Source organism: Astatotilapia calliptera, chromosome 5, assembly GCF_964374335.1.
Source record: "Astatotilapia calliptera chromosome 5, fAstCal68.1, whole genome shotgun sequence".
NCBI classification, from domain to species: Eukaryota; Metazoa; Chordata; class Actinopteri; order Cichliformes; family Cichlidae; genus Astatotilapia; species Astatotilapia calliptera.
Window position 1 is genome coordinate 24970998 of NC_137426.1, and position 14077 is coordinate 24985074.

The 14077-nt window shown below is 44.8% G+C and overlaps 2 protein-coding genes across 2 annotated transcripts; one reads left to right on the forward strand and one right to left on the reverse strand.

Moving 5' to 3' along the window:
- The first annotated feature begins 398 nt into the window (after positions 1-398).
- On the forward strand, positions 399-11562 carry LOC113022699 (dnaJ homolog subfamily C member 16-like). Its single transcript, XM_026168383.2, has 15 exons — positions 399-820; positions 1006-1072; positions 1211-1356; positions 1681-1856; positions 6435-6619; positions 6760-6864; positions 7201-7359; positions 7448-7578; positions 7800-7977; positions 8338-8520; positions 8653-8729; positions 8994-9074; positions 9217-9312; positions 9876-10046; positions 10169-11562. Exons 1-15 carry the CDS (start codon positions 633-635, stop codon positions 10647-10649), a joined length of 2424 nt encoding a protein of 807 aa, XP_026024168.1. The 5' UTR covers positions 399-632; the 3' UTR covers positions 10650-11562.
- A 105-nt stretch (positions 11563-11667) lies between these two features.
- Positions 11668-14004, reverse strand: LOC113022700 (cytidine deaminase). The gene is made up of 4 exons (XM_026168384.2): positions 13654-14004; positions 12732-12843; positions 12256-12313; positions 11668-12016 (listed from the first exon to the last, which is right to left on the reverse strand). The coding sequence occupies exons 1-4, from the start codon at positions 13838-13840 to the stop codon at positions 11876-11878; spliced, it is 498 nt and encodes a 165-aa protein (XP_026024169.1). The 5' UTR covers positions 13841-14004; the 3' UTR covers positions 11668-11875.
- Positions 14005-14077: the final 73 nt, after the last annotated feature.

Genomic DNA, 14077 nt, shown 5'->3' on the forward strand with positions numbered 1-14077 from the left:
TGCAGAAGTGTTTTAATTCAGCCACATTGGAGGGTTTGAGCATGAACGGCCTGTTTAAGGTCATGTCAAAACATCTCAAAAGGATTTATGTGAGGGCTTTAACTAGGCCATGCCATTTTTGCCCAGTCTCTTTCTTATTGTTGAATCATGAACTCTGGCCTTAACTGAGACAAGTGAGGTCTGCACTAAGCTATTTAAATAAAAATCTATCATCGGCAGTCATCTTATCATAAGTTGATCAGTCTTTCGACAATGCCTTTATTAGCTCTCGTGTGGTTTTTATTATTTCTTTGTAATTAATTATGGATTTTTCTTGAATTATACTTTTTTTTTTCAGTTATTGTTCCTTTAGTTAGCCTAATTTTCATTTACTTTGAAAGTTTCAACCGGAAGCTGGTTTTCATCGCCGGCATGATACCGACTGTGCTAATGTCCATCAGTTCCTGGAAATAATGGCTTCGTCTTAGTGAAATACTACAGTGTTGTGTGTGGTTATGTATAGCAGTCAAAGAGTTCGGCATGTGTGATCATGTAAGCCCGTCTGTTGCTGGAGAGCTTTGTAGCGTTACTCATCTGGACAGTACGGTAGATAACTGACGTTACTGTTGGTCAAGGACAGAGACAGACAGATCATGAGGGTTTGGAGGACCAGCCGACAGTCTGGGAAATGTGCAGCTTTTCTCGCCATCTTTATGCTAATTTTGAGCGCAGAGCTGGTGAAAACAGCCTCTGAATATGACCCCTATTACACCCTGGGTGTCAGCAGGAGTGCCAGTCAAGCCGAAATCAAAAGGGCATACAAGAGGCTTGCCAGAGAATGGTGAGTGACTGACAACCGGGCCCCTAATGTCAGCCCATCATATCTTAGCTGACAGTCAGCATTTCACATTTGGCATGAACTGCTGTTAGTATTTGCTTAACCCATCACTGTGTAGGCCTGTTTCAGAACCTTAAATGTAACCCTCTTTGAATCTGCTGGTAATCCGTAATGTCACCCTTTTGTAGGCACCCAGATAAAAATAAGGACCCTAATGCTGAGGACATGTTCATCAGGATTTCTAAGTCTTACGAGGTGGGTGAAAAGGGATCATTAGGCATTTTAACATAGTTCATTTAATTCACTTTCACTTTCTTTATCATAGTCTCGTCCCCATATTGCAGACATTACTGTCAGAGCCTTATCGTTTCCCGTTTCCTGTTTTGCACACAGATTCTATCTAATGAGGAGCGAAGGTCCAACTTTGACCGGTTTGGGCAGAAGGATGAAAACCAGCACTTTGGCCAGTCACAGCATCATGGTTTCCGCAGCTTTCACAGCAGCTTTTACTTTGATGAGTCCTTTTTCCATTTCCCCAGGTACCCTCTGCTGTCAGTGTAATCTGGGCTCCTCTTTGTGTTTGCAAACCAAACAAAAATATATATATAAGCAGATTCCTTACATACATCACACATCAGTTCATACACTGAATACATCAATTTTGCCTTTTACACATATTTAGACTTGATCCTGTTATTCTTGTTCTTTCTTTTTTTGGAGAAGCTTCTCTGTCTCATGAACACTAATTCAACCCAAGCAAACAAATGAAAGTTACAGTTGCAGTTTACACTCAAGCTGTGTACTGTTAGCATCTTTGAGGTTAGATCTTAAAACACTTCATGTTTTTCCCTGCTTTTCTCCAGGAACAGAGACTTTTCAGACAGCAAGTACATGCTTCGCCTTGCACAGTTTAACAACGAAGTCCTTCCAGACAGCCACAAGAGGCCATACCTAATAAAAGTGACCTCAGAGTGGTGCTTTGCATGCATCCATATCGAGCCAGTGTGGAAGGAGACCGTGCAGGAGCTGGAGCCTTTAGGTAAGGATATCAGTGTGTCCTAACACCATCTGGGGATAAAGGCATCAGCTCACAAGATTAATGTCTGCACAACTGCCCATTAGGGCAACAGTGTTGAGATGCTTTACTGAGAGCCTTGCACTTCTTTAATTATTCATTATGGTTTATTTGTTGTTCTTGGTTTCTTGAAGCAAAGAGTGAAACAAGAGAACTCAACTCTATATAATGATTGTGAATAGCTGAGAGTTTGGCTTATTAGAAGCACAGTTAGTCTGTATCAGCCGTCTTGCTGTGTATGCAACCCTCTTGCACCGAGCTGATGTCACCTGTGAGAACAACTGGGATTTACATAGAATTTCACAAGGTGGATGTTACAACTGTTTAACAAAAGTCTCTTGCTTTGCTTCAAGATTCAAGGCCTTTATTGTCACTATGCAAACATAACAAAATTACAGCGATACTAATCTCCCGTGGCACGTAACATTTAGATGGTGACAGAAATAAAAAAGAAAACAAGTAAAATGTAAGAAGTACAAATGATTAAAAATTCTGCACTAACAAAGCTAAAAAGAACAGCAAGAGTGAGGGCGCGTTAGCAGTTTTATAGTACTGGACAGTCTCCTGGAGAGGGGCTGGACTCTGTCTCAGTCTGGAGTTGCCCCTGGTGAGAGGCGGCGGGCTGGGGTGGGTATCCTAATATCCCCTCGGCTTGCTGCCGGTACGTTGGGGTTTTTCCCGGTGGACGAGAGGGTTTGTTCCCTGCGCCTTAGGGTCGGGGAACGGGTCCTGACTGTCATCTGCGCTTATGCGCCGAGTGGCAGTTCAGAGTATCCAGCCTTCTTAGAGTCCCTGGGGGGGGTGCTGGAGGGTGCTCCACCTGGAGACTCTGTTGTCCTGCTGGGAGACTTCAATGCTCACGTGGGTAACGACAGCGAGACCTGGAGGGGCGTGATTGGGAGGAACGGCCTCCCTGATCTGAACCCGAGCGGTGCTCTGTTATTGGACTTCTGTGCTAACCACAGTTTGGCCATAACGAACACCCTGTTCGAACATAAGAGTGTCCATAAGTGCACGTGGCACCAGGACGCTCTAGGCCGTAGGTCGATGATCGATTTTGTAATCGTATCAGCAGACCTGCGACCATATGTTCTGGACACTCGGGTAAAGAGAGGGGCTGAGCTGTCAACTGATCACCACCTGGTGGTGAGTTGGATCAGGTGGCGGGGGAGGACGCTGGACAGACCTGGTGCACCTAAACGCGTAGTGAGGGTGTGCTGGGAACGTCTAGCAGAGGCCCCAGTCCGCGAGATCTTCAACGCACACCTCCGGCAGAGCTTCGACAGCATTCCGAGGGAGACTGGGGACATTGAGTCCGAATGGACCATGTTCAGAGTCTCCATTGCCGAAGCTGCTGCATTGAGCTGCGGCCGCAAGGTGGTGGGTGCCTGCCGTGGTGGTAATCCCCGAACCAAATGGTGGACACCAGAGGTGAAGGGAGCCACCAGGCTGAAGAAGGAGTCCTATCGGGCTTGGTTAGCCTGTGGGACTCCGGAGGCAGCCGACAGGTATCGACAGGCCAAGCGGAATGCGGCTCGGGCAGTGGCTGAAGCAAAAACTCGGGTGTGGGAGGAGTTCGGAGAGGCCATGGAAAAAGACTTTCGGACTGCCTCGAAGAGATTCTGGCAAACCGTCAGACGTCTCAGGAGGGGAAAGCGGTGCTCTACCTGCACTGTGTATAGTGCTGGCGGAGCGCTGCTGACGTCGACTGAGAAAATTGTCAGGCGGTGGAAGGAATACTTCGAGGACCTCCTTAATCCCACTGACACGTCTTCCGAGGAGGAAGCAGAGTCTGGGGATGAGGGGAATGACCCGCCAATTTCCGGGGGCAAGGTCACTGAGGCAGTTAAACAACTCCTTGGTGGCAGAGCCCCTGGTGTTGATGAGGTCCGCCCCGAGTTCCTGAAGGCTCTGGACATTGTAGGGCTGTCCTGGTTGACACGCCTCTGCAATGTTGCGTGGAGATCAGGGGCAGTACCTGTGGACTGGCAGACCGGGGTGGTGGTCCCCATCTTTAAGAAAGGGGACCGGAGGGTGTGTTCCAACTACAGGGGGATCACACTCCTCAGCCTCCCTGGGAAAGTCTATGCCAGGGTGCTGGAAAGGAGAGTTCGTCCGTTAGTCGAACCTCGGATACAGGAGGAACAATGCGGTTTTCGTCCTGGTCGCGGAACACTGGACCAGCTCTTTATCCTCTCCAGGATACTTGAGGGTGCATGGGAGTTTGCCCAACCAGTCTACATGTGTTTTGTGGACTTGGAGAAGGCATTCGACCGTGTCCCTCGGGGTGTCCTGTGGGAGGTGTTGCGGGAATATGGGGTGTCTGGCCCATTGCTACGGGCCATTCGATCCCTATACAACCGTTGCAAGAGCTTGGTTCGCATTGCCGGCAATAAGTCGGACTCGTTCCCGGTGGGTGATGGGCTTCGCCAGGGCTGCCCTTTGTCTCCGGTTCTGTTCATAATTTTTATGGACAGGATTTCTAGGCGCAGCCAAGTGGTGGAGGGCTTTCGCTTTGGTGGCCTCAGAATCTCATCTCTGATTTTTGCAGATGATGTGGTTCTGTTGGCTTCATCGGGTGAAGGCCTCCAGCTCGCACTGGAACGGTTCGCAGCCGAGTGTGAAGCAGCGGGAATGAGGATCAGCACCTCCAAATCTGAGGCCATGGTTCTCAGCCGGAAAAGGGTGGAGTGCCCACTCCGGGTCGGGGATGAGTTCCTGCCACAAGTGGAGGAGTTCAAGTATCTCGGGGTCTTGTTCGCGAGTGATGGGAGAAGGGAGCCGGAGATCGACAGACGGATTGGGGCTGCAGCTGCAGTAATGCGGACGCTGCACCGGTCCGTCGTGGTGAAGAGGGAGCTGAGTGTAAAAGCGAAGCTCTCAATTTACCGGTCGATCTACGTCCCTACCCTCACCTATGGCCACGAGCTGTGGGTAGTGACCGAAAGAACGAGATCGCGGATACAAGCGGCAGAAATGAGCTTCCTCCGAAGGGTGGCTGGCCTCTCCCTTAGGGTGAGAAGTTCGGCCATCCAGGAGGGGCTCAGAGTAGAGCAGCTGCTGCTCCACATCGAAAGGAGCCAGCTGAGGTGGTTCGGGCATCTGACAAGGATGCCCCCTGGGCGCCTCCTGGGTGAGGTGTTCCAGGCATGTCCCACCGGGAGGAGGCCCCGGGGCAGACCCAGGACACGCTGGAGAGATTATATCTCTCGGCTGGCCTGGGAACGCCTTGGTATTCCCCCGGATAAGCTGGAGGAGGTGGCTGGGGAGAGGGAGGTCTGGGCCTCTTTGCTTAGGCTGCTGCCCCCGCGACCCGGCCCCGGACAAAGCGGATGAAGATGGATGGATGGATAGTACTGGACAGAGTGCAAAATGATTATGCAAGTTCTAAAATGTTGATAAAATAAGTCATGTACCCATATAAATATGTCTATCTGAAGGATGAAAACATGACTGTACGTGAGATACAGAAGAAGCATAGCTCTGAAGGTGCCTGCCTCATGGGGCGAGCATAATAAATAGCGTCTAAGGTGTGTGGAGGGTCCTTTATTTGTCTGTCAAACAGCTGTTGTGACTCACCTACAACTGCTGAGGTTTTGCCATCCCAAGAAATCCCAGCTTCAGAAACCTGAAGTTGGGGACTATCTCCATGGCTTCTTTCATTAATGTATAGATTTTTTTGAGGTGCATGTGTGGTTTATTTTGTAGCCCAGATGTCTACAATGATCTCTTTGGTCTTTGTGTTCACACACCATACTATTATAATTTGAACCTTTTCCCTGTGTGCGTCATTTAGGAGGCTACTCGTGATTGTATTATTTGCAAACTTAACAGTGGTGCTTGAGTCTGGACGGGTTCGGTAATTAGTGTAGCTTCTGATGCTAAAGCGGTATTAAGTACTGTGCTGTTCAGGTCATTTTATGACTTAAACTAGGGGAATAGTAGTTCTTCTTAGACGCTTTAAGAGTCTCTTATTCCTGAGCTTCACAGTAGTTGTTTAGTGAAAGTGAAAATCAATCTTAACTCTTTACCTCGTAAAGACGACATTTAAAATCCTCTCCGGTGTATATAAGTAAAGATCATTGGAATATTTGTTCCAAGACTAGCCCCAGTAAGCTGTATAGACCTCCTTCGCTAAACCTCTTATGCACACACAGTCATTTTTTTTCTGGAAGCAGGCCGAAATATGACAGAAACCTGAAACTCAGTTCAGAAAAGAGAAACGAGGGTTAGCACTACCAGGTGTCCAAGGGGAAAGAGCTGAAATAAGATTTACTCACATCACTTGCATCCTTTATTATTATAAACAGATTTAGCCATAGATATATTTGAATACAGAGCAATTTGCCATCAGCTTGTTGTAAGTGAAAAAAAAAGGTTTCATTCAATGACATTAACTCACCATGTAAAATTATTGGATGATAACAAATCTGCCAATACTGTTTAGGATTTATTTATTTCTTTTTAACTTGCTGAGGCAGAGGATTTGTTTTACTCTAGTATGCCAGGTCCAACTGTAATCTGTTGTTATTTTTACTCCAGGTGTAGGCATCGGTATTGTAGACCTGGGCTTTGATCGGGCTTTGGCCAAGCAGCTGGGAGCTTACCGTGCTCCCTCCATCATCGGGGTGGTGAACGGAAAAGTGACCTTCTTCCATCAGGCAGTGGTGCGGGAGTTCCTGCGACAGTTTGTTGAAGATTTGCTGCCCCAGAAACTGGTGATGAAGGTAACTAAAACTGACACAATTGTGCTGCTACTGCATGTGTGTGCCATCATCAGTTTTTCTTCTGTGTTTATAGATTAGTCATCATGGCTAATAAAGTTGCAGGAAGTATATTTTTCAGCTAATTTCTGTTGTTTTTGTAGATCACTGACGATAACTACATGGCATTTCTTGAAAACTGGCATGTGGAAAATAAACCCAGAGTTCTGTTGTTTGATCAGGTCCCCATTGTTCCCCTGCTCTACAAGGTAGGAGAAGAACACATCCAGCTCCAAGCAAATAGATCACTCATTACAGAATGAGTTGTTCAGCCTGCCTCATCCCCTGCTTATAAAAAACAAAAATGCATGACGGCACATAAATAGACTCCCAACAGCAAGTGCAGAGGTCTCTGTTTTTGCAGCTCTTCCACTTAAAATTGTTCCTTTTTCCAAATAGATAAATTTTATATTTATATACCGCACAGAATTTTAGCTAATTTATTTTCACCTTAGATGGTTAACAATCAAAAACTAATACAAAAGCAGCGTCATTTTTGTCTTGAGCACCCTTTCAGGCTCTAATCTTTCCATTCGACCCCACAGTTGACAGCATTCGCCTTCAGAGATTATGTGCGTTTCGGCTTTGTGGACCAGAGTGGCACAAGCAGCACCAGGCTCCTGCTGCAGTTCAACATAAACACATATGCTCCCACCATGCTGCTCTTTAAGGAAGACACGGTGAAGCCTGTTGACATCATCCAGGTATACCAGGAATATGCTGCAGCTTAAAGCCGGTTCCTTATGGTAATCGATTTAAACTTTACATAGAAGGATCTTTGTTTTTTATCAGGCCAGAGGGATGAAGCGACAGATGATGAACGAGTTTGTCTCAAACAACAAGTTCCTGCAGGTGCCACGACTGGTCAGCCAGCAGCTTTTTGATGAGCTATGTCCTGTCAAGCAGTTCCACCGGCGGAGGAAGTAAGACATTTTGTGAACAGATTAGTAGTCAATAGTCCTGCACTTATGATCCTACTTAGATTGACCTTTTGTAAACTGAGCCAAGACTGTTAGAAGAAAAATAATTTTTTTTATAACTGTAAGAAGCAGAATAGTTGGACAGTTGTCATGATGGTAATGCAAAGGTTGTGTAGCTACATTTGACTGCGGTGGCTGGGGAGCTGATTGTGAGTGGGTTGCAGGTACTGTGTGCTGCTGATCACAGGCGATGACCCAGCCTATCTCGCAGCCAATAAGGCCTTCCTGGACTTCGCCTCAGCCAACAGCAAAGATGTGCTACGGTTTGCATATGTCTACCAGCGTCAGCAGCAGCCTCTCTGCCAGGCATTGCTCCAAAATCAGGGAGCACACTCTGCTCAGGTCAGTGGTCAAAACACACACAGTCCATACTTTACAAAAGCAATCCCCAAAGTCAAGAGTTCTGCAGCCCGCTTAAAAACCAGAAAATCTTTTTTAGTGGCTGTTATTACTGCGGCCCACCCCGGCCAACGCTTTGGGAATCACTGCTTTGTAACAATCATCACTTTTCTGTCTGTTATTGCTACAAAAAAAACAAAACCTCAAGGACATCCTGCACTTTTTGGCAAACCACCTTCATATACCCAGAACAACTTGCAATGGAAGATCTCTCTGATACGATGTGTCACATTACCGATATGTGCAGACTAAAGATGGTGCAGCGCCTCAAATTACAGTCACAGTGCTCCTAAACACTGACAGGTGGTGATTCTCGAGAGGCGGAGCCAGACTGGTAAAGTCCTGTACCGCTCCGTGAGCGGTGGCTGGAATGGCAGCGAGGAAGACAAGTACCACCTTCATGAACAGCTGGAGCTCCTTCAGAAGGACCCCACCTATCTGACTTCAGACGCCACCTTACCAGAACTCAACAACGAGATGGCCCCCGTAAGTGCCAGCGTAGATGCTTTAGTCGAGAGCCTGCCAGGCTGGGTCTGCATGGGCATTCACACATTCATCTGAGGGTGAACTTCATTGAATTATATTTTTGCATTAATGTCCTTATTTTTCCCTTACCAGATTTTTATCATTCGGTGGATGAATGCTGCTTATGATTACATGCTTCAAATATACGATGACCTTCTCTACTCAAATTGGTAAGACAATACTGATCCAGGGAATCTGCTGAGTTCACTGTAAGAAAGAGACAGTCAAACAATGTTTGTTTTTCCTGATATTTTTGAAATGATTAAGTAAGTGAATCATTCTGTATCAGAATGAATATGAACGTTGAGGTGGCTCTGTATGTTCTTACGTTCTGTCTTTAATTACAGCTGTAACGCTGCTCCTCTAAAGTGTATCAACATGTAGAGACAAAATTAGCTGAAACTCCTTTTTTTACTTCATTTTTTTCCTGCAAGGCGAGAGATGATGCCTATTCTGTCCTTGATCTTCTCAGCTCTCTTCATTGTTTTTGGCACCGTCATCATCCAGGCGTTCAGGTGAGGTAGACCCTGTTGGCAGACATGCACACTGAAACTTGACTGGTTGGCAGGTGCTTGCAGATGTTGAGCTGAGTCAAACTCTGGGAAAATATCATGATCTCAAAAGACTGATGATTTTCTTTCTTTGGTATATTTTCAGTGAGCCGGGTGAGAGCAAACCCCAAAAACCAAAACCAAAGCCAAAGGAGCAAACACGAACTGAGGATGATGCATCGAGCAGAGCAAGTACCTTCAGGTAATGTAATGACAAGTATAAGAGCCACTCTCATACCTTCCATGAGCGACTCTAATTGGAAATAATGCTTTTGAAAGCATATTTTGAAATTTTGTAGGTTTTTATCTAGCAGGCAGGATCATGGATGATTCCATGTGACCTAATAGAATAATGTTTGTGCGTTAATAGTTTCTCAGTCCAATACACCAAAAACCTTTGTCAAAAGAGAGTGCAGGTATGGGTCATTTTTGTTAGATACTTTTTTTATGCTTGAAGGATTCTTAGGTCACTTTGAAGTGGTGTAAAAAACAAAAACAAAAAAACAAACAAACAAGGAGAAACATGAAACTGCACTAAAAAGGATTGCAAAAGAAGGCAGTGTGCAAAGAAAAACTTTGAAAGACCTCCGAGAAAGCCTGGAGAGCTACTGCTCAAGACTAACTTTGAAACTCACAAAAACATTTGGCTCTTTGGAAGCAAAATATAAAGAAATGAATAATGACTCAAAACCTTTGCACTGTACTGTATATGGACATGAACTACAAAAGCATATTTCATTAGTTTTTCCTCTTTGGTTTGTGTAGCCGTCCTCCAAAAAAGGACTTTGTGGAGGTGACAGAGCTAACAGGCATTACATACACCAGCAACCTTGTCAAGCTGAGGCCTGGCCACATCAATGTCCTGCTGGTGCTCACCAATGCTTCCAAGAGTGCTTTGCTCCGGAAATTTGCCAAGGAGGTTTTCTCTTTCTCTGGGTAAGTGTGGAGGTTTTACTTTTCATGAGTCTAAAGTGGTATCTGCTATACTATTGATCTGGCCTGCTAATATCCTCCAATGGCTATCCTAAATCCTAAATCTCTTTGCTGCCTATCTGCAGGTCTGAGACCCTCCACTTCTCCTTCCTCAACGCCGATAAGCATCGCCACTGGATGTCATCACTCCTTCGCTTGGATCGTGATGGTGCGCAGAGCCAGAGCCATTCAGATGACGAGGAGGAGTCTTCCAACTACATGGGCTATGTCCTGGCCCTGAATGGCCACAAGAAATATTTCTGCCTCTTTAGACCCGTGTTCACAGGGGACGATGGCAGCGATTCATCTTCTGATACCTCATTCTCCTCAGACAGCAGGAGGAAGTCCCGTTCCAAGTCAAGGTCTAGCTCACACTCGCGGTCGCGATCCCGTTCCAGGGAGGATGGATCCAGCTCCAGGAGAGGCTCCAGCAGGGCCACTAGCATAGAAGTCCACCATAAGCTTGACAGGCTGGGACTGTGGATGGAGAGGCTAATGGAAGGGACCCTGCCCAGGATACGTGTCCCAGCATGGCCCACGCTTTTTGACGACACTGCAGAGGGCTGAAGCTGAATTAAGAAAATTAGTTTTCAGGTTTGTTTGTTGTCGTTTTTTTTTAAAGCTCTATTTTGCAGATGTAGTTTGCCACTGAACTGTTGAAACCCAGTGTTTTACAACAGCAGAATGCGCGTTCTTAATTGTTTTGTTAACGTGTTTACATCCACACAATGCATTACGGCTCAGACGTTAGCTCTAGCTAGCTGTGAGTGCAAAAATGTTTATCTACATTCATGAGGTTAAACTCATGCAGCATGGGAGATGTGCGTTTATTTCTGTCTGCTCAAGGACTTTAAAACCACATTGAACCTCTGAACTTTCCATCCACTGTTAACACCTCCCTAGAGTTTGATCTTTTAACGTTATGTCCCACTGATGGAAAAATCTGACACTTCAGAGGCTTTCTTTGGGAGCAGGCTAATGATGGCATGCAAACTGAAATTGTTGCACTGTTACAGATGACTTGTCTCTGTGGGATTGCAGGATCCTTCAATTGAATTTGATTTTGTACTTTAGTTTGCTATTCATAGCTGACATCGCTTTCAGACAAACAGAACTTACACAGCCTCAGAACACCCAATAACAGGGTGAAATGCATATTGATTAACCTGCTTGAGGCTGATTTACCTGTTTTGTTTGTTACCTCCAATCAACAGGAACAATAAATCAAACCGTATATTTGTCCATTTTAATACTTGGCCCTTTAACCACAGCAGATGTTAATGCATGGAATAAGTAGACCTAAAATCACATCATAAAACTCACCCTTGTCTCTGTAATAGAATAATTTGCTGCTCAACAAATAATAATTGTATTCTTCTATGTCTTTTGGAAGTCATTCTAACTGTATAAAATGAAGTGTAACTAAATTCCTTTTTAAAACGGTTTATTTATTAAAGTGTGCAAATATGTTTGACCTTGATATCTCTGTTGTTTGTGCTTCTTTTAACCGACACACATTGTTTATGTATCTACACAGTACTCATCATATACAAGCGGGCAAATGGTTGACTAATTGAGTCAGATGCATTGTTTCCACAGTATATTTTTAGCATCACTTGGTATTTAGAGTACACTTAAATATTTGACATTGTTTACATTTCAACAAATAATACAAGAACAAATATTGACCATAAATATAACTTCTGCTACATTACATCAATGCATGATCAGCATGTGCTTGAAGTACGCTGCGTGTCACGGACACTCGTGTGTTTTCGTACTAGAAGACTGGCTCAGTTGTTATTAGGAATGTAAGACACTTTCTTCTTGGTCAGGTCTTCGGGGCCAAAGGAAACTGGCAGAAGCTCTTCCACAGTCATCTTCATATACGAGCCATCAGGCTTTGACAAGTATACATCCCAGTTTGATCCAAACTGTAAACGGGGAAAGCAAAGGGCTGGAGTCTTACAGGATAGTCAAGTGTTTCACACTGAAATGTTTGTTTAATGACAAACTAGCACCTTCTAATGTGTTACACAGGCCACAAACAGGATAAATATTGGCTAGAGTGACGTGTGAGCTCGTCACTGTGTACTGTATACAATCACTGACTGGAGATTAAAGGTCCCCTTTAAACAAATCTGCTCCAAACCAAAATGAGCAGAGTTAATACCTCTCTCATGAACTGCCTGCAGCCTCCACATGGGGAAATGAACTGGTCACTCATGTCACTGAGGAAAGGAGAAGAAGAGTTTTGAATTGGCAAATAGTTGTTTACTTATATGAAATGTAGAAAGAAAAACTCATGGCTTCTATTTAATATTAGGATTCACGGCAGAATTTCACATACTTAGTTATAGTATCACTTCTCCAGCTTTTTCAAGATTTGTGACTGCTAAGGAGAAGTATCCTACAGCCTTAACTCTTCCCTAACAAACAATATACAGACAAAAAAAGTCTTAACCTGGTTTAAGAAATAACATTGGTAGTCTGTCTGTGTTTCTTAAGGTTTAGCGACGTGCACAAAGACATGCAATGTGGAGTGAGTCATAGTCTCAGACTTTGCAACAGCAGGAAGGATGCCTGCATCTGTGGAAATGGAGAACTTTCCAGATTACTGTGTGTGTGTTAATTATACGTGCTCCTTACCTGGCAATTGCAATGGCCTTGAAACGTCGGTGCCCTTCTGACACTGCCTTTGCAATAACGTTCCTCTCAGCACACATTCCCAGATTGTAACAGGCATTCTCCACATTACAACCTGCCGAAGACACAAGAATAGAAAGGGATTGTTTTTGGCAACATGAGCAATAAACGGGGTTCTTCACATGGTAAAAAACATTCACAGCTGTTTACCAGCCTTTTACCCTCCCCAGACATTCCCACTGAGGGACACTTGCCAAGGTTTGTACAGTCCAGTGACACTGACCTGACTTTTGTGTCTTTGCTTTACTGTAGACAGTGGTCTGACATCCCTCTCGGTGCACACAGTGCCGTTGAAGCAAGTGATAACCGAAGGGCTCCCTTAGCTCGCGGGAACGCTAAGATGTGTTCCTTCTCAGAAATGTGATTTAACTCAGTCATGTGGAATTATAAAAAGCTGAGGATGTAGAGCCACACGATAAATAATAAACCTTTATCTGAGCTTTCCGCACCAAGTCCAGACATTTGAACTGTCAGGTAATCATTAACACAGCGGATCAAGACAACTCAGAACAAACTAATGTGTAATTTCTTGTGCATTTCATTTGGATAAAACAAAAACAAAGGTAAGAGCTGGGAGGTTTTGTCATTTCTCACTCGTGTGTGGAGATCTTGCACCATAAAGAAGCAAGAATTGACTTGACTCAGATACAAACAGCATAATAATTTAGCTCACGTCTTTCACTATATACTTTTCAGGGTACAATTATGCTAAAAGTTACTTTTGTGTTTTGGTGCAACAGCATTCATTCAGTAAATAGTAGCCAATAACTTGCTTTTGTGTTCACCCCAAACCTAAAACCATTACCTTAAAGCTTCATATGATATACATGCATCTACTAAACAACAAGTTTCACATGAGACTTACCTGTATGCACACTGTTGTCAAGGGTGAGCAGCGCAGCCCCGACTCTGAATTTGCTGTAAGGACAGTAGGTTTGCTCCTTCGCCTCGTGGGAGAGTTGAATCAGTTTTGCAACTGTCTCTTTGGAAACATGTTTAATGTCACGATCCTCAATATGCATCACCTCACTGTTGGACTGGGTTCCTGCCATGATTACGGTTGTATTTTCTAAGATTTCTTTTAAAGTTGGTGTGTGAGCCTGTTGCAGCTCAGCTTTAAATGTGAATGGGACCGAGGGAAAGGGGAGAGGGCACAAGCAGCCAATCACTCACCAGAATGTCAGCATGCTGTCATAAAGAAAGGGAGGTGTTGTCCCTTTGTGACTTTTGTGCAGATGTGACATGAAACCGGGGTTTGGGCAAGACTCTGACTTAAGTGTGACTCACCT

Bases quoted from the DNA above. Each gene is read 5' to 3' on its own strand.
- LOC113022700 (XM_026168384.2), bottom strand. From the start codon at position 13,840: ATGGCAGGAACCCAGTCCAACAGTGAGGTGATGCATATTGAGGATCGT. The intron at 12,844-13,653 runs GTAAGTCTCATG...TGTCTTCGGCAG, and splicing joins TGACAACAGTGTGCATACAG to GTTGTAATGTGGAGAATGCC. The intron at 12,314-12,731 runs GTAAGGAGCACG...TCCTTTCCTCAG, and splicing joins AAGGCCATTGCAATTGCCAG to TGACATGAGTGACCAGTTCA.
- LOC113022699 (XM_026168383.2), top strand. From the start codon at position 633: ATGAGGGTTTGGAGGACCAGCCGACAGTCTGGGAAATGTGCAGCTTTT. The intron at 6,865-7,200 runs GTAGGAGAAGAA...TCGACCCCACAG, and splicing joins TTGTTCCCCTGCTCTACAAG to TTGACAGCATTCGCCTTCAG. The intron at 8,521-8,652 runs GTAAGTGCCAGC...TTCCCTTACCAG, and splicing joins TCAACAACGAGATGGCCCCC to ATTTTTATCATTCGGTGGAT.